Here is a 19,126-nt window from a genome sequence, read left to right on the forward strand (position 1 = left end):
TGCTTTGTAAATAAAGTCAAAAACGGGAATTAGAGACTATGTGTAGTTTAAATTACTCCTCAAAACCAGCCCAGCCAGAAAAATGTTATTATCTTGTTTTATAGATGAGAAAAGCAAGTCTTGGAGAAACTAATTAATTTTCCCAGGCTCTGGTTTATTAAGTGGAAGAATGAATACATTTTAGCCTTTATCCCTTCCACCCGCAAACAGACATTTGTTGAACACCTACTGTGTGCTTATTCTGGACACTGAGGACCAAATGATTATTTAAGCCTATAGCTATCTGATCCTGGAGAACATTGTTTTTCCACCAGAGTCTAGTGACAAAACTCATTTAAATCTGAGTTCATGGAAAGTTGGATTAGTCTGTGATTATGCAAGATGGTAAAGAGATTGGCGTGGGTTGGAGAGGGTATGGGAACACACACACGAAGAAAGGCATGAAGACTTAATGCTAGATTTATAGGCTTAGTGGGGAGGACCCAAACCGTTTTGCCTGATACTTTAAAAAATAATAACAATAGAAACAACAACAAAAATAATAACAAACTTTTATGGCTGCATTTTCTGATTATAAAACTTCTAAAAAAAAGTAGAAAGAAGCAAAAAACATTCTCAGTGTTACAAACCAGAGATAATGACTGTAATTATTTTAAAGGATGTTTTTGCAGTCTTTTAACCCTTTGGCTCCTTAAATTGTTTTTCTTTGGTTTTGGTTTTGAAGTTTTATATGATATGTCTATGTGTGGTTTTCTTCATATTTATCTGGTTTGGGACTTTGTAAATCTGTAGGTTGATGTCTTTCATCAGAAAAATTTCAATTATTATCTCTTTACATATTGATTTTGCTCCATTCTCTCTCTCTTCTTTTGGGATTCCAATTACACGTATTTATTAACCTCCTCACTGTATCCTTACATTTTCCTTACATTTTTCACCTTTTTGAGTCTTGGGGTTTGCTCTGAATCTTTTCTTTGAAGTTATCTTTCAGTTTGTTAATCCCCTTACACTGTATCTGGTTTGCTATTAAACTCAGCCACTGAATTTTTACTTTATGTCATTATAACTTTTTGAGTTCTAGATTTCTCCTTTGGCTATTTTTTAAGGTTTTCAGTTTTCTACCAAAGTTCTCAATTTTGTCTTTTATTTCCTTGAATATATTCAGTCTATTTATTTTTCAGTAGTGTCAGACAACTACATTATCTGAATCCTTTATGAATCTGTTTCTAATGTCTGCATTTCTCTTGAATTTCAGCTGTACAGTCTCACCTTCCATTGAACCCTCACTTGGAAGCATCATTCAGCTCAACCCTGGTGACATTTCATGAGCATAACTAAAAACCAAATAAATAGTTCTCCATTCTAAGATTTTAGCAAGTTTAAGGTGCACCGTTGATTTAATTATAGCTGTTCTGGGGATTGGGAGTAAAGAAATATTACAGGAAATGTAGGCATGTGACCTGATTTCAGACACATCACGTTATAAAGGAATAGGCATTTAAGAATTATAGAAATATGGCAGAATTCCTCAGCCATGGGCAGACCTGTTTGGATATCTGAGTCCGTTTCCCTTTAAATCTTCCTTTAAAGCCTCTTCAGTGAGAGGAAGAAAGAACCTGAATTGTCCTGAGGCTTTATTACCTCCAAGAGCTCGAGAACTCTCCAATGTTCCTGCCAGTTAAACGCACGTGAAATGTAACAGAAATAGGATCCATGAGAATCCTGCACGTAGGAGATCATGGAGTGGGAGCCAACTGGACCAGGAAGCTACTTACTTCTAAGAGGAGAAAAATGCAACGATTAGGCTTACAGTAGAAGCCTCTTCTTGCCTTCTGCTGAGACTGATGTGGCTAGAGGCTAGTTCGTTTCCTTTCAGTATTCCAAGATGGGTCTTAAGTATCACCCGATCGTTCTTGGCCATGAGCTCTAGCAAGCAAAGCTCAAAATGGGTGAGGAGCTACACTTGAATTACACAAATCATAGCCCTTTGATATAGCCTAACAGGCCACAGATTCAAGTGTCTGCCGGAGCCAGGCAGCTGGTCGCTGGGGGCCTGTGGCCGAGGCAAGGCTGTGTGGTCCAGTCCAGGCAGGGAGCTCCTCCCCACACCAGCTGATTCTTGCCGTGTGAGCATACAGACCCAGGGTTTCCGGAACTGAATTTTGTCAGAAGCCAGGAACACAGATTTCTGTGAGAAATGCTCTGATTTTTATGTTGACAGTGAATTCCATTTTCTAAAACTTGCATGTATAACACATGTTTTTGAGATGACTGAAGTCTGTGGGCTCTTGCTGGTTGTTTCTGGGCTACATGTTCAGCATTGAATGAGTCTGTACTATAGGAAGGTGGCCCATGACTGAAGCAATATGGAATGCTTGCTCTCGCGCCATAGAGGGGTTCCTGGAAATATAAGCACTGGGGGACTTTCTGAGTCCACTTGAAGCTTCAGAAAAGTGCATTGCCCTCACTATACCATTTCAGTATTTTTTTTTTTTTTTTTTTTTTTTTTTTTTTTTTTTGCAGTACGCGGGCCTCTCACTGTTGTGGCATCTCCCGTTGCGGAGCACAGGCTCCGGACACGCAGGCTCAGCGGCCATGGCTCACGGGCCCAGCCGCTCCGCGGCATGTGGGATCTTCCCGGACCGGGGCACGAACCCGCGTCCCCTGCATCAGCAGGCGGACTCCCAACCACCGTGCCACCAGGGAAGCCCGCATTTCAGTATTTTTTTAAACAGCTCACTCAATGAGGTCCTTTTTTGACACTTAAAATGGGGCTTTGGAGTCAACCCTCAGGGAAACTGCTCAAAGTACATAGCCCAAAACACACAGAGTGTCATTGAGATCATCTGTCATGTGATCTACAGGCAGTCTTAGAGCAGACAAACCAGAAACTTGGACAATATTAGCAACCTTGCCAAATTGCACAGAGGAATATTCATTAATTTTTCATTCTCAAATATTGTAGAAGTATTATATGAATGGACATTAATTTCTTGCCTGGAGGCAAGCGAGTAAGTTGTTTGAAAGGTAACTGGGACATTTATGGGAAGTAAAGCATGTCCAGTGCATAATTGTATTGCGTGGGGAATGAACCTGTGTCTTAGAAAAAATGATTAAAAAGAGACTAGGGAGGCTGATAGAGTGATTGGTACCCAAACTCAGTAATTAAAGGTTGAATTCTTCAGGGGACTTACTCTGTGTCCTTAGGCAAGTAATATTCAGTAATTTGCCATGATCCATTTGAGAAAAATATGTTATCTAGCTGATAGAATATTTCCAGGATATATCTAATATCCTGTTCAGTGCTTAGAATAGGTGGTGATGCCAATTTTACTCTAAGTAGCTGTGCAACATGAATTAGAGAATAGAGGTATCTTTGTAATGAATATTGTTAAATGTTTAGATGGAACGTTATATTTGGAGATCAAGGGAATTTGTTGTATCTCTGAATTTATATTGTCCTCTAGTGTTCTTTAATTACAACTTCTAACACACTAATGTTCCAGCAGATGAAATATAAAATCTAAATTTATATATGTACTCGTTTCGAATCTGTTCTACTTTCTGGGTATAACACAAATAGGAAACTGAATAGTCTGGTTTAATTGCCTGAGCTTTAGGGAACGAAGGAGATGATATTACAACACTGAAAACCAATAACCCTTGTATACTGATCATAAAAACTTAGGCAAAATGTGTATTTTGTCCAGGCCTGGCCATCTCCCACAGTTTGAGAAACAAACGAACATGATTATATGAGAGACCGTTGTAGTGTCAAATTTATTTGTATCTGGGATGAAACACTTCTCGATTTAAGAATAAATCGTAAAAGCAAGGGGAAGATATGTCTAATGCATGCATTTTTCTATTATGAGTTTTCTCTTAGTAATTCCTTTGAGTACCATTGTTAGCAGGTTCTGTATCACTGCGTTTTTAATTCAATGAGACGTGAAAAGATTTGATGCTAAAATAGAATGCTTCAGACTATTAATAGCTCTCCTTTCCTTTCCACTTTCAGTCCTTGAAGAAAGAAACTGCTCAGACCCTGGGGGCCCAGTCAATGGGTACAAGAAAATTACAGGAGGCCCTGAGCTTATCAATGGGCGCTATGCAAAAATTGGCACCGTCTTGACCTTCTTTTGTAACAACTCCTATGTTCTTAGCGGCAATGAGATGAGAACTTGCCAGCAGAATGGAGAGTGGTCGGGGAAACAACCCATCTGCATAAAAGGTAACTTGCAAATAATTTTGAAGTCTGTAGAAATAGATGGAGTTGCTGGACATTTTGGTAGCTCTCATACATGTTTTTGAGCCCCTGGAAAAATGCCTTCTCTCTTAAGTTCTCACTGGAACCATACATTACTTTTAGGTTGGAAATCATCCATAAAACATTTGCTTCTTTTTTGAACTGCCAAAGGACCTGCTTATCCTAATCACAGTGACTTGATGTGATCAAGAAGAGTGATGTAGTTAACAGAGCAGTTTAGGAAAGATGACAAGGCTGAGTTTTATACATGCAAACCCAAGCATAGATTTGAAGCAATTAAAATGCATTTATATGGCTACATTTATCTACTCTCTATGCAATATTAAATTAGTGCAAGAAATAAAAGAACGCAATAGACACATCATCCCTGCCAGCCTATGTAGAGGGAGGTTTGAGATGTTAAGATGTTTAAAAGCATCTTAAAAAGACAGTAAACCCTTGAACATTCAAAGGAGAGTTATAGAACAAATGAGTGGTGTATATTCCGAGAAGGAGTGAAATAGAGATGATTGCATGTAGCAGAGAGCACTGGAACCTGTCTGGGAAGCAGGGAAGGATTTATAGAGGTAAAGAGGAGTTGGGATGATATTCCAGTTAGAAGACAAAGGGAAGGTGGTATAGGCAGAAGTGAAAGAATCATGGTAAACAAAAAGTGAATCAGTCCTGGAATCTGGGAGGTACATTTTAAAAGGTAGTTGGGGGCCAGAACAAATGGAACGTTGCATAGGGAAGTTTGGACCTTACCCCACTTGAGAGTGGGCATGCATAGTTTCTTGCTGAGTTGATCCCCTAGTTGCTCCAGGTCGACAGCCCCTCTCCTTTTGGTGGCAGGTCACAGTTATCTAGCTGTTTCCTGGGAAGAAAAGCATCTCCTTGGCCTAGATTATCCAGATAATTGCTTCAATCCTCCACTTTCCCTTCTGAGTGTTTGTCAACAACCTGAATCATGGGAAAAGGAACGAAAGAAAGATTTGTGAAAGGAAGAAATCACTTTAGACTTTAGCCAGGAGCAAGCTTCATCCTCACCAGCACAGACTCTGATTCTTGATTTCATTAAGTATGGAAACGGTGTTACATATGTCCTTGGAGATTTTTGTCAACTCTTCTCTTACAAATTAATACAAGCAGAGTTCCCTAGGTTGCTAATTAGACGAATGTTGGCTGCTTGATTGGGAAAGTGAGATGGGAAGGATTCCTTTTCACTTGTGAAGAAAGAGAGACTTCAAAAAAATTAAACTGGGCTTTGAGTTGCCCTCAAAGGACCTTTAGGAGCCTTAGTTGCAGCGCATGGAGGAATCAGTTACTCAAGATTTATTGATGGTTGACACTGCTGTCTGGTTTTAAATGAGAGCCTTGTGATTCACTATGCTGGGCTATATTTTAGAACCTTGACCTTGGCTTTTATTCTGTATTGATTAAGTTCGCCAATACTATTTATGTGAACAGATAATCCTAATCTATTAATTATCATTGTTTCATATCACCTGGGGGGGAGCATCTCTGCAGAGGTGTTTATTCTACTTGGGTTCTTCAAAGGGGGTTGCCAATTTAGATAAAACTCAGCATGCTCTTTTGCTGAGCGAGCTGTCCAAGTCTGGCTAATGTATCTTACCTTTGAAAGCCTGAGGAATGTGCACTGGTCTCCAGAAAGGGTGGTCAGGTATGAATCTGAACTGAATGATGTGAACAGTTAATATGGAAAAGGATTATGCAGCATTGTCTTTTTTTTTTTTTTTTCTAGCCTGTCGAGAACCAAAGATCTCAGACCTGGTGAGACGGAGAGTTCTTCCAATGCAGGTTCAGTCAAGGTGAGGTTGAAACACCTGAACTCTGCTTTAAAGGCGAATGAACGTTCCTCTCCCACCCCCTTTCCCCACTGGTGTTTGGCCAAAGACAGTCTGAGGTTTCTTAGGGACACTCAGTGCTGACTGGCCAAGGAAGAATAGGGCTCGTTAGATGGAGGCTTATTAGCCAGCTGCCTTTAGCCAAGAGGTAGCAACTGTTGGAAGATGCACAGATTTCATTGGATTGTGGGAAAGTAAGTGGTGGTGGGAAGCCAGACTTTAAGATGGTCTTTGAGGAACTGGATTTTAATACTCGAGTCTTCCTGAAATTACTACGTATTTATTATGCAGCCAGCTGTGGCTTAGGAAGATGTTCTTGGTAGTGACCAATCAGATGAGGCAGGCTGGTGGGGCCAGGAACCGGAGATGAATGACTTGCCCCTGAGGAGGGATGTGAGGCCTCAGGGATACCCACCCAGCGTTTTTCCTGGAAAGATAGAGGTGGGGACCCCTGGTGGCAGCTGTGGAACCTTACACCCATGGCTCCAGAAGGAACCTGCTTCCACTTGATTTCAACGAGGCTTAGTGCCTGGTTTCCTTCAGTTCCCTGCTTAGTTTTTACCTGGCAGAGAGACCTTCCAAGACCATCCTTTTAAAAATAGCAACCCCGGGCTTCTCTGGTGGCGCAGTGGTTGAGAGTCCGCCTATCGATGCAGGGGACACGGGTTCGTGCCCTGGTCAGGGAGGATCCCACATGCCGCTCCGCGGCTGGGCCCGTGAGCCATGGCCGCTGAGCCTGCACGTCTGGAGCCTGTGCTCCGCAACGGGAGAGGCCACAACAGTGAGAGGCCCGCGTACCACCAAAAAAAAAAATAATAAATAAAAATAGCAACCCCACCTCCACCCTGACCGCTGAGCTGACTTCTTTAGCCAGCGCTTTCTGACCTTTACAGAGCTCTCCAGTTTTCACCTTGGCATCCATCTCCACCTGTTGTCCTACTGACATTTTGTTCATTTATTTGTTCAATTTCTGTCTCCCTGTACCCCACCAAAAAAATGTGAAAGTTATAAGTGCAGGAACATTTTCTGTTTGGTTCACTGAACTTCTAGTTCCTAGAACGGTGCCTGCCACATGGTGGACACCCTCAAAATATTGAATGAATGAGTGAATGAATGAATGGATTGGATCAGTTGGTTCAAGACCTGCTGTCATCTCTCTTTAGCACTGGGTATTCTTGGGCAAATTCCTAAGCTTACTGAGCCTTCAGTTCCTCTTTTGAAAAGTAAGGGTGATCACAATAACATTTGTCTCTGGGGACTGTTAAGGATTAAATGCAAGGCAAATAGCTAGCATTTACTGGGTGTTTGCTCTGTGCCCGTTACAATTCTGAGTTCTTTACATATATTAGCTCATTTAATCTTCACTACAACCTCTGAGGTAAGTATTATTATTACCATTTCATTTTAGATTTTATTACTTTTTATTACAGATGGGGAAACTGAGGCTCTGAGAGGGTGAGGAACTTGCCCAAGGTCACATTGCTAGAGGAAGGAGCAACCCAGGATGTAAATCCAGGGTCTTCAGGGGCTGTTCCCTGATGCATGAAGCTTGAACTAAGCCTTATATAAAGGCCTTAAAAACACCTTGCACCTATGAACACCTGTAAGCAGTATCTATTGCTTTTAGAAATGGTAACAATGAATCCCAGTGACTGGAGCTGACCCCAAACAAGTGATCTGAAATATTCAAAGTTCAGGATATTCCTTCATCTCTCACTCTGCCTCTGGCTCTCTCATTCCATTTCCTTTTCGGGCAAGGCATTTCCTTGGGGACAGTGGCAGTGGAATCCAGTATTTCTACCCACCCTCCTTTCTGACCTTTGTGATTTATCTGGGGCTGGACTCTCCAGTAAGTATTCTTCCCAAGGAGACATCTTGGAGAGGAGGCCCAGAGCTGTTAAAAAAGACCACCACCGGGCTTTGCATTTTGTAAAGCGGTTGTAATGGGGGCTTAGGTGACAAGGTGCCAGGTGTCTCATGTAGATGAGAAAGCAAGCCTAAAACTTGGTTGTAAATATCTTTCTGGAAGATACGCTGCTGAGTGGGGATATGATGGTCTCCAGCAGCCGGGCTCACCCAGGAACCCCCAAAGGCAGCGCAAAACCTTCAATGGCCAAAAGCTGTGTTTGTTTGCAAGTCCAGAAGCTCCCTGAACTGCAGACCTGGTTCTAAACTTGAGCTAAAGATTTGTTGGATGAAATCAATGTGGATGGAATGTTTGCTCTGAGCACAGCACGGTACAGACACGTGAAACAGATTTCTTACGATGGATTGGCATGGCAGGGAAACCAGGGTGGGAACCATGACTGCCCTGTGTTGCCTGGGGTACTGTCTTAGCTTCCTGTGTGCCCTTCAGCACTCCTACCTACCTCTCTGGGCTTCCTTCCTCCATTCATTAAATGGGATGAAAACACTGATTCCTAAAGGAACTCTAACTTGTCACTTAATAGTCATTAAGCACTGATATAAAATGAGCACAAGTTGTGTAGTGTGCATAGCTCTCTCCCAAGAATCCCAGAGTGGTCTCTGGGTGCTTCAACTTCAGGGCTCATTTAAAAGACCTTTTCACATTCGCACACAACGCTCCTTATTTCTCCCAATCAATGTGCTCTGAGAGAAGGTTTTATTCTCTGAGGTGGACTAATTACATCTGCTAATTGCTAAATCAATTCCTAATACTGCCCCATTATGATAATGGTTAGAGAAAAGCAGCCGCTTGGATTTCTCCCCTTGAAATTAACTTCCTTTTTTGTTTAATTTCACTATTAATTTTTGTGTGTGTGCATGTATAGCATGGCAGCTATTATGTCAGATATTATGCTCTTTGGTTAAAATCCAGGGCAGCTGGAGGCATGCCAGAAATGGAAATGGAGGAATAAGTTGAAGGTTGAAGTGTGCAAAAAAATCTGCTCAGTGGTAGAAGAGGCATTTGTGTGTGTGTGTGTGTGTGTGTGTGTGTGTGTGTGTGTGTGTATGAGAGAGAGAGAGAGAGAGAGAGGTGTGAGGGGAGAAAGGGAGAGAGACACACAGAGGATGAGATAGCTGTTTTCCCTTCCTCTGTAAGGAATGGGCTTGGATACTAAAAGAGCCACAATGACTGTCTCTGGCCCTCCTCTCTCTCCGGGCCGGGTGCTCCGATGTAGGGAGACGCCATTACACCAGCTATACTCATCAGCCTTCAGCAAGCAGAAGCTGCAGGACTCCTCTACCAAGAAGCCAGCCCTTCCCTTTGGAGACCTGCCCCCTGGGTACCAATACCTGCACACCCAGATCCAGTATGAGTGCATCTCACCCTTCTACCGCCGCCTGGGCAGCAGCCGGAGGACATGTCTGAGGACTGGGAAGTGGAGTGGGCGTGCCCCGTCCTGCATCCCTAGTGAGTCAATGCCTGTCCTTGATCTAGAGCAGCTTAGATCTCCTATTGCTGCCTATGAAAAGCCACTGACCCTATTGAAGACTTTTTTGGGAAAAACTCCTTGTCCAGAAGAATGGCCCTCTAACACTTTCCCTAGCTTGGTGAAGTCTGAAATTCCACAATTAGAGCTTCCTTCCTTTGGCTTAAACATATTACCCAGGAGAAATAAACTCGTTAAATCTTAGACGAAGTTTTTGGGAAGGGGGGCATACTTTTTGTGGATAATTCTTTCATATTTACTTGGTGAAAAGGGACAGAGCAGTTATTAAACACCAAGTGGAGAGGGGGCTAACGGTGCTAGAGGGCTTCTGGTGATATCTCCTTGGTTACCCTGTCTAACCCAGTTTTCGCTCTCATCACCCAATGGTATTAATTAGGTTATTGTTATTAATTAGATTATGAGGTATTGATTACTCACAAGGTTATAATGATGATGACTGCAGTAATACATGGAAGTGTCTGGAATAGGGTCTTGCACATACTAAGCTACCCCCATCCTCTCTGTCAAAGAAGAAGAATATGGCTTAGTTCGAGGTGGTCATCTTTATAGCAATAGTCATCATATTTGAATTTAACTGTTTATATACATCATCTCATCCACTCTCCTCAAGAACCCTAGGAGACAGTTGTGATTACTGTATCCATTTTGCAGGCAGGAAGACTGAGGCTGTAAGAGATTAGGCAACTTGCCCAGTAAGTGGCTGGGATGGTAAGCCTCCAACCGTAATCCTAGACTTTATAGTCAACCATGTCAAGGTGGTTGATTAATGTTTAAAGGGAAAAGAAAAACGGGTTAGATGCTCTGTGGTCTTGACATCCATAGGGTCCACCTTTCCAGATTTGTGCTCTGTTGGGTGACTGACACATTCCCCTTTGGATGGGAAGGTCTGAGTTTACATTACTGAGCTGATGCTTTCTCCATAGTCTGTGGGAAAACTGAGAACGTCACTGCTCCGAAGACCCAGAGGACGCGCTGGCCGTGGCAGGCTGCCATCTACAGGAGGGCCGGTGGGGTGCACGGGAGCAGCCTGCACAAGGACACGTGGTTCCTCGTCTGCAGCGGTGCCCTGGTCAATGAGCGCACCGTGGTGGTGGCTGCCCACTGCGTCACCGACCTGGGGAGGGTCACCGTGATCAAGACAGCAGACCTCAAAGTCGTCCTGGGGAAGTTCTACAGGGATGATGACCGGGAAGAGAAAAGCATCCAGGGCTTGCGGGTGAGAGAGGGCTGCAGCCTGGAAACTGGGTCTCTGGCTCAGCAACTCCCAGTACTGGGCGAACAGTGACTGTGTCGGTCCTGTCACTCTAGCACTTTGGCATCCAGCCCAGAGCCTGGAAATATTAGGCACATAGTAGGTGGCTAATATATATTGACAGATACTAGAAAGGGGCATCTAGAAAGACTATGGAGTCTTTCCCCCCTAAAATTGTTTTAAAAATAAGATAGTAGGGCTTCCCTGGTGGCGCAGTGGTTGGGAGTCCGCCTGCCGATGCAGGGGACACGGGTTTGGGCCCCGGTCTGGGAAGATCCCACATGCCACGGAGCGGCTGGGCCCGTGAGCCATGGCCGCTGAGCCTGTGCGTCCGGAGCCTGTGCTCCGCAGCAGGAGAGGCCACAACGGTGAGAGGCCTGCGTACCGCAAAAAAAAAAAAAAAAAGATAGTAACAAATATCTTCTATCATTGGGGTCATCGAAATGTAACCACCTCTTATGTTTAGGACACTGTGCTAGGTAGGCTTTGAGGAAAAATAGAGACTCCTAATAAATTTGTAAGATTCTTCTCTTTCCCTGCCTGCCTCCCTCCCTCTCTTCCATCCACCCACTCACCCATCCAGCTCATCCATCTGTCCATCCATCCTTCCATCCATCCATCCATCCTTCCATCCATCCATCCATCCATTGTTGAGTTCCCACAGCATGCCATTCGCTGGGAATACATACAGAACTGAATAAGGCATGGTTTTTGCCCTGAAGAATCCACAGGCCAGGGGAAGAGACAGACCAGTATATCGTGACTAGTCCAACACAATAGAATCCCTGAGTAGATGAGCCCAAATGTAGTTGAAGGAATAGAACACATCCGTGAGAATGTTACGGCATATCACAGATGTAAGCTCCTGGAGGCCCCTGTCAAAGAAGATGATCAGCAAGGATGGGGACAGTTAGGGGAGACTTTGTGGAAAAGTCTGTGGACCACCCTGGGTGTAGCTCTGTCTTACTGGCTTGAGGGTAAATGCAGTGTTTACAGTGGACCAGATGTTGCAAACTGGTAGCCTGTAGGGGTTTGTGTTTTGATAGTGCTAACATATATTTTTTTAATCAGTTATTTGCCAACATTTAAAAACCAGGAGGTTTCAGCCAGACATCTGGAGTCTATTCTCTGGCAAAATGAGCACTTCTGCATGGCAGTGGCCAGCTGGAGCGAAGTGGCAGCTGCCCCCTCTGCATGGGGCATGCACTCCCGTTCCTGAAACCTCACCTGTCCACTCAACTTATTTAAAACAACCTGCCAGCCAGGCGGGCCTTTCAGATTGCAACCCTGGGAATAGAGCATTTGCTTTCTATTATCCCTTGAGAAAAGTATCTCTGTATAATTGTAGCTGTCTCTTAGACATTTTCTCCCAATCATTTAGCCCCGGGGCTTGCCTGTTCCTGTCACTATGGAGTTGGTCGCTCACAATTGCTGTCCATTCCTTACCTTGGTAGATTTCTGCAATCATCCTGCATCCCAACTACGACCCCATCCTGCTGGATGCGGACATCGCCGTCCTGAAGCTCCTGGACAAGGCTCGCATCAGCACCCGCGTCCAGCCCATCTGCCTGGCGGCCCCTCGGGACCTCAGCACCTCCCTCCAGGAGTCCCGCATCACCGTGGCGGGCTGGAATGTCCTGGCAGATGCGAGGAGCCCCGGCTTCAAGAATGACACGCTGCGCTCGGGGGTAGTCAGTGTGGCGGACTCGCTGCTGTGTGAGGAGCAGCACGAAGAGCACGGCATCCCGGTGAGCGTCACAGACAACATGTTCTGTGCCGGCTGGGACCCCGCTGCGCCTTCTGACATCTGCACAGCAGAGACGGGCGGCATCGCAGCCGCGTTCTTCCCGGGGCGGGCGTCCCCTGAGCCCCGCTGGCATCTGGTGGGGCTGGTCAGCTGGAGCTATGACAAGACATGCAGCCACAGCCTCTACACAGCCTTCACCAAAGTGCTGCCCTTTAAAGACTGGATCGAGAGAAACATGAAATAAGCCTCAGGCCCATCAAGAGGCACTTCCATGCATCCTTCCGTAAGTGTGTTGCCCAAGGCATCGTGGACCTGAAATGTGAATCTGCCCATGAATTTGGCTGTGCCAGGGCTTCTGATGTCACACCAGTGGAGGGCGAGTCGAGCTTACTTTCTGGTAGGCCACTGCCTCCCTGACTGCTGGGACCATTTGCAAGATACCAGGGCTGCTTGCAAGAACTCAGTTTCTTCAAAATTGACTACATGAATAGCAAAGCAATCCTCCCCATTCAACCGGCCCCAGTGGCCTTCCCCACCTGCCCTTCAGTGGTGCGAATGCCATGGTCAGCTGTGGTCGAGAGAGGTCTCCTCCAAGGCTCCAGCCAGACAGAGTTCCAGAGAGCCGCCTGCAGGACAGTCCCGGACAGCGGAGCCTGGCTGCGGCACTGGTGTCCGTGCACACTGCCACGTCACGGGGTGGTCCTTTTCCTTCCCAGTCCCCTGTACACACTTTAATAAAACAAGGGTTGGCTTCTGACCCACGGAACGAATGTGCCATGGCTCTGATTCCTGCATGCAGCCTCTTTGAGCTACGTGTGTTGGGACCAATGGCTGGGTGGCAGCCCTTTAAGAGAGATCCTAGATTATCATTCCCAAATAATGCATAGAGCAAAGCCGATGCCATCTTTTCAATACCAGTGCTTGCAACTTGCTGGGCCTTCAGGTGGGGGAGAGGGAGGTTGGGCACCATCAGATAAGGCACAAACAGAGGAAAATACCAGGGATTTGAGGATTTCTAGTGTCCCCTCTTTTTCTTATGCTCTAGATCAAGCACAAAACCCTGCTTTGAATCTCTAGAAATCTTGAGGACCTATTTTCGTAGCATCTGAACGGGAATCACCTATATACTCACACTCGATTGAGATATGCCAAGAAACTGCAGCTTCATTCTTCTCTATAACTTATATGGTTTTCCTTTCAAGCCCCACCCCTGGCTCCCACTGGATAGTGGAGGGAAAAAAAATGAGTTGAATCCAATCCAATCCCTGAAATGATCTTTTCAGGAACATTCTCTGTTTTGGGTGACTCACTCTTTTATCCTTTCTCCCCTACCCTCCCCAGTTTCCTCCTTTCCAAGATGTCCCATGGAGGCTTACGTGGCTTCTAGCCCCGGGACACACACAGTAGGACTCCTGAGTTCCTGCTGGCTCTTGGGTGTGTGTGGTGGGACTTTCTCATTCCTGGGCATTTTGCCCGCACTGGGTGCTCGTGTCTGTAACTACTGCAACTGGTGCTGTGTTCTCTGTTTCCCTGGGGCCGGCGGTCCTCCCCGCTGACTTAGCTGCTCGTCAGGTCTGGCTGGCTCTGATACTCCTGAGATCCGGGGGGACTCCGACTTGACACTGGTTTGGGTTCCTCAGCCTCCTGGCCACAGTGACAGCCTTCTCTGGTGGCTACCCAGCCTGGCTTTCAGTAACCTCCTCTTCCTCCCCTGGGGGCTTGTGGGAACTTCTTGGTCTTTTCCTCACCTCCTGAGACCTGAGTGTCAAGGGTTGGTACATTCACCTCCTACAGACCCCAGCAGAAACATTACTCTTTCCTCCACTTATCAGAGAAAACTTTGACCCCAAGGACTTAGCCCCAAGGCGGGAGGTCACATCTGTCTTCCAACCTGCCTCCTCAATTCTGTGTCTTTACATAATTCCCTGAGCCAGAAGGGAATTTCTGGTGCTTTCTCTCTTGGTCAGGCTTTCTTGGGGCTTTCTGTAGCTCACATCGTCCTCCTTTCACCCATCCGCTGCATCCTCACGGCTTAATCTCAGGGCAACGTATTACTTATCAACTTCTGAGTAACAAACATCCAACACGTAGTGGTTAAGCTGGAGTATTGGATTTGACCGATATATATCAGGCTGCTCAAAGGGTTTCTTTCTTGTTTTTAAGCCTAGAAAGTTTGGATCTCGAGAGGTGTAATGGAAGTCAGATCAAAAAGATCTAAATTCAAATTCCTGTCTTTCAACTTCTTTTAAGTGATCTTGGGCAAGTCACCTAACCCCTCCACCTCAGTTTGTCATTTGTTGGGTTGGCATGCTAAACTCTGTCTGTTGTGGTAGCTGTGATGTTGAAATGAGCTACTGTGTAAAGCAATGAACATAGTACCTGGCATGCAGTTTGGTGCCTATAATAACTGGCAGGGGCAGGGCTGTCCAGCGGGGCACAGCTCCATGAAGCCTCCACGTCTGCCACGTCTCACCTGGCTGTCCATGCTCATACTTTCCATTCTTTAACTTGTCCTGACCCCTCACCTGGACCATCACGTTCCCTATTTTCTTGACACTCTCTTTACTATCTAGCGTCATTTTCCATCTTTGCCTCACCACTCAGATTTGGTTCACATTGATGTCATCTCAGCTATGACTTTGTTCCCTTTAGAAGCTGAATCTGGCCCCCAGTCCTGGTGACACCACCTGGGGCTGCTTAGTTCATAGCCTCATGGCCACTTGCCACTCGCCCTAGATCTTTCTACCCCAGCACTGCTCTCACAGGCTGCAAGCACTCAACCAGACTAAACTAAGACTCCAGGTCAGGACGAGAGAGTCAGACACGAGCCTGTCCCTTGGCCATACCCGGCACTGGAGGAATCTCACCCATCTCCCTTCATCACATGGCCCTTTTGTCTTAGGATAGAACTCCAACGATGAGGGATCTCTTCTTAGCTGGAAATCTGGGGTGTATATCAGTCAGGGTTTTTTCAGACATTCAGAACTTTTAAGGGTCATCTAGAATAAGGGGTTACGATGGCCACATACAATTGTGGGCACTCGTGGCAAAGTCTTTTACAGGCTGTTGCCTTTGCATCTGATGTTGGATCTGGGTTCAACCGGCCAGCCGTTGGGAAGGAAAGCTGGGTGTGAAATTGGCAGAGCAAAGACAAACTGGAACCCACGAGGACAAATGGAAACCTATGTTTGTCTCTTGCTGTCCCCAACCTCGATGATTTGAGTGACCTGCGCACACACACACCTGGTCCAGGACACTCGGAGAAGCCGGAAGAGGATTTCCAGCAGGTACGGGAGGAGCTGTGGGCCTGGGTGATGTCCCGCGCCAGCAAAAGGTGAACGAGCAGATCAGTGACGTTGTGTATGAGCTGCCACAGTGCCCGATGCTCTTCACCAATTTCCAGAGCACGGAGACAACTGTTGCTTCACGCTCCTTTTCAAATCTCATGTAAGTTTCTCTTGTGCCCGCTCTCACCTGGAGCCATACAGGGAAGGGACCTCTGCAAACATAGTTCCAGCCTCTGAGTTGACACGGAACAAAAGTCATCACAAGTCATCGAAGATTAATGCATGAAATATTAATGTGGTTGTCAACGGGGGACACCTCTGTGGAGAGCTGGGGAAGGCTCCTGATTCATCCAGAATGGTTTGGCTCTAGTTTCTTTTGTAGTGGTTTTTTGTTTTGTTTTATGCACATGAAGCCCCTGACATCTGACATTCTGTCGGGGAGGCCTTGGTGCCTAGGAGCTGGCCCGGCACTCACAGCAAAGCTGTGGTGTTCTCCTGTTGAAGATCAATCATTTCACAGGATGCCAGTATCAGTCACGATCATTCTGTGACTCTGAGGGATCAAGACAGAAACAAGACTGCTTTAGAACTTGTCTATGAAGAGACAAAAGCAAGGTTGTTATGCAAACCAAAAAATACCAACTATCCCCCTCTCCTGGTTAAGAGGAGTGACTGCGACTTCTCTACCAACGACAGTGTTAGCCTCTATTCTTCCTTCCTTCTAGATAAGATTTATAAAGACAGCCAATTATAGAATTGTCCCCACTTAACTGTTAGCATGCGATCCAGAACAAAACCCCACTGCCTCGGAACCCTCCCCCAAATCACCTAATAGAAGCCCAAATCCTTTAAGAAGTTCATTCTAATCCTCCCTTGATGAAATACCCCCCATTTCCCCACGATGTGCCTTCTCTTTCACTTCAAGGAGCAATAAATTCAACTTGTTCAACTATAGGTGTATTTCTGGTGGTCTTTGGCTGTAAGGCATTGAAAAATATATAGACACACACATATACATATAGGTATACAAGTAAGAACCTTGCCTAAGTCATACAGATTTTACTTAAATTTCCATACTCTATGTTAACATTTATACGATGCATAAAATTTAAGTAAACTCAGTATGATGTAAGCCAGATTCTTGCTTTCCTTAGGAGTGTCCAGGTTTACATATCAAGTGGACTTTCAAGAATTACTGAGTAGTCAACCCATATTGCTTTCTCTCACATAAACTCCAACAGGAATCGAGAGCAAGGGGCACTCCAAATAGGCCAGTGTTTTCAGTTAACTTGTCACTCACAGGGTAGTTAGAACTTCAGTTGAGTCTCTGGAGTGGTGGATGGGAAGGAAGTAGAATATTGTAAATACAGGAAGAGCTTGGAAAGCACATAAGATTAAACATGGAGGGGAACTGGCTTAAAGAAGGGCCGATTCTTTCCCAACATGAATCCTTTATTGCAATGACAGGCCAGGTTGGCCAGCCAAGGTGAAGCCAGCCAGGGTGAGGCCAATTGGTGGTGGATCTCAAATGCTAGGATCAATAATTTGGCTTCTCACTGCCTATTTGCAAACATCAAGCTCATGTTGATGTCTCCAGGAGCGTGAAAGGATAGAAGCGGAATTCTAGAAAGGCCCATCAGGCTGGCTGTGTTAGAGACAGTGGTTAGAAGACCCAGCTTGATCTCAACTCCCAGCCCTGCCACTTACATGCTGTGACCTTGAGCATGACATTCAATCCCTATCCCACAGTTGTTCCATCTGCAAATGGGAGCGAAATGAAATGAGGAGTTGGTGAGTTAAATGTGCATGTGAGTGAAGTATGTAGAACAGCATCTGACCCACTGCACTCTGTAAATATTGGCCACTGTTATGATGGTTATTGTTTCCTTGCTGTTCTTGAAGGAGGGGGAGACTGGAGATGGAGAAGCCAGTTATAAGAGACATTCCGAGGGGTGGAGAGAGGAAGAGAGGATTTAGAATGCTGTTGCGGTCCACGCATGTGGAAATACGTTTGGCAATCTGTGGGGTGAGCTTGACAACAGGGAAGGGTGGGCAGAAATAAATGGGCGTCACAGGTTAGAAGAACCAAGAGAGTTGAGAGCAAAACGCAGTGAGACTGTGTAAGTGGAAGTAGTCTGGATAAATTTCTAAGAAAAAGTACGAGAGCTTGCAGTCAGTTTTTACGCATTTCCCCATCTGCACGTATGTATGTGTACGTGTTTGCTGGGGAGTGTTTTTTTTTGGGGGGGGGCGGTGTACAGGCTGGACTTTTTAAAAGGGATCAGGTGCCGCTGGACTAGTAGGAAATCTGCAGCCATCTTATCAACTCCTTCTCAGCGTGCAACCTGTTGTTCTTTGGAGTTATGGGTATGAGGTTTGAATATGAATCTTTACAGTCCTTTGGGACATAAGAATTTTCATGCTTTCAAATTCATCACCTACTCAGAACTTAATGGGCCTTCCACAGTTACCACCTACATCAGAATATTAGTCGATAAAATCTCTTCCATCCTGAATTCAATCAAGGATTGTGAGTTCATTGATTTTCTCCCTGTCATTTATCCATCAACGAAAATCGTGTTAAGGATTGAAATACTAAAGGTGGACAACATAGGCTTGGTGTTGCCCTCAGTCATAGAATCCCAGAAATACATGAATAATCAGAAATCATGGTGACTACTAGGAAGGAACATACAGCATCTTGTAAAACTGTATAACAAGGGTAACCGATTTAATCTGGATGGGGCGGGATAAAAGGTTGGCCTTCCTGAGGAAGTGATGGCTGAGCTGGGAAGGAGGTGACTAACGAATGGAGGGTGGGGAGTGGGGAAGAGCATTCCAAGCAGGGATGAGCATGTGCAAAGACGTTGAGAGGAGGGCTCTTGGCATATTTGAAGACCTAGAGAACCAATAAGGCTCTCTAAAAGCGTGGGAAAGTGTGAGGAGGGGAGCGGTGTGATGGGAGGCTGGAGATGGAGTTCTGGTGTATATGGCCACCTGGGCAGCTGGGAGAATTAGGTGAGAAGGCACTGCTAGGACCACACTATATATGTCAAACCCCATGAACTCCTAGAAATGTGCACTAGGAACTATTAGTGAGGCCATCAACTCGTCAACTATAGCCTTAGGCTTTGACTTTTGAGTTTTCTGTTGTCCTTCTAACCTGGACATGAATGAAGACCTTGAGTCTCATGGCAATAACACAACTGCATATTGTTCTAACGGAGAAATATCTTAAATGAGTATGAGATAAGCTAAAAGAAGAAGGCTGACAGTCAATGCAAGAGGCAAAGAAGTGAGACACTTATAGCTA

The 19,126-nt window shown here is 45.3% G+C and overlaps 1 protein-coding gene across 11 annotated transcripts in view; it reads left to right on the top strand.

Moving 5' to 3' along the window:
* PAMR1 (peptidase domain containing associated with muscle regeneration 1) overlaps positions 1-16,767 on the top strand; it is a 170,728-nt gene extending 153,961 nt beyond the window's left edge. For all 11 annotated transcript variants that reach the window (XM_033410697.2, XM_033410701.2, XM_049712954.1 and 8 more), the window contains 5 exons: positions 4,019-4,231; positions 6,009-6,075; positions 9,255-9,487; positions 10,451-10,743; positions 12,234-16,767. In XM_033410697.2, coding sequence (XP_033266588.1) covers positions 4,019-4,231; positions 6,009-6,075; positions 9,255-9,487; positions 10,451-10,743; positions 12,234-12,770 — 1,343 coding nt within the window. In that variant the 3' untranslated portion in view covers positions 12,771-16,767. The remainder of the gene's footprint in view (positions 1-4,018; positions 4,232-6,008; positions 6,076-9,254; positions 9,488-10,450; positions 10,744-12,233) is intronic.
* The last annotated feature ends 2,359 nt before the right edge of the window (positions 16,768-19,126 follow it).

The sequence above is a fragment of the Orcinus orca genome, chromosome 8, assembly GCF_937001465.1.
Source record: "Orcinus orca chromosome 8, mOrcOrc1.1, whole genome shotgun sequence".
NCBI classification, from domain to species: domain Eukaryota; kingdom Metazoa; phylum Chordata; class Mammalia; order Artiodactyla; family Delphinidae; genus Orcinus; species Orcinus orca.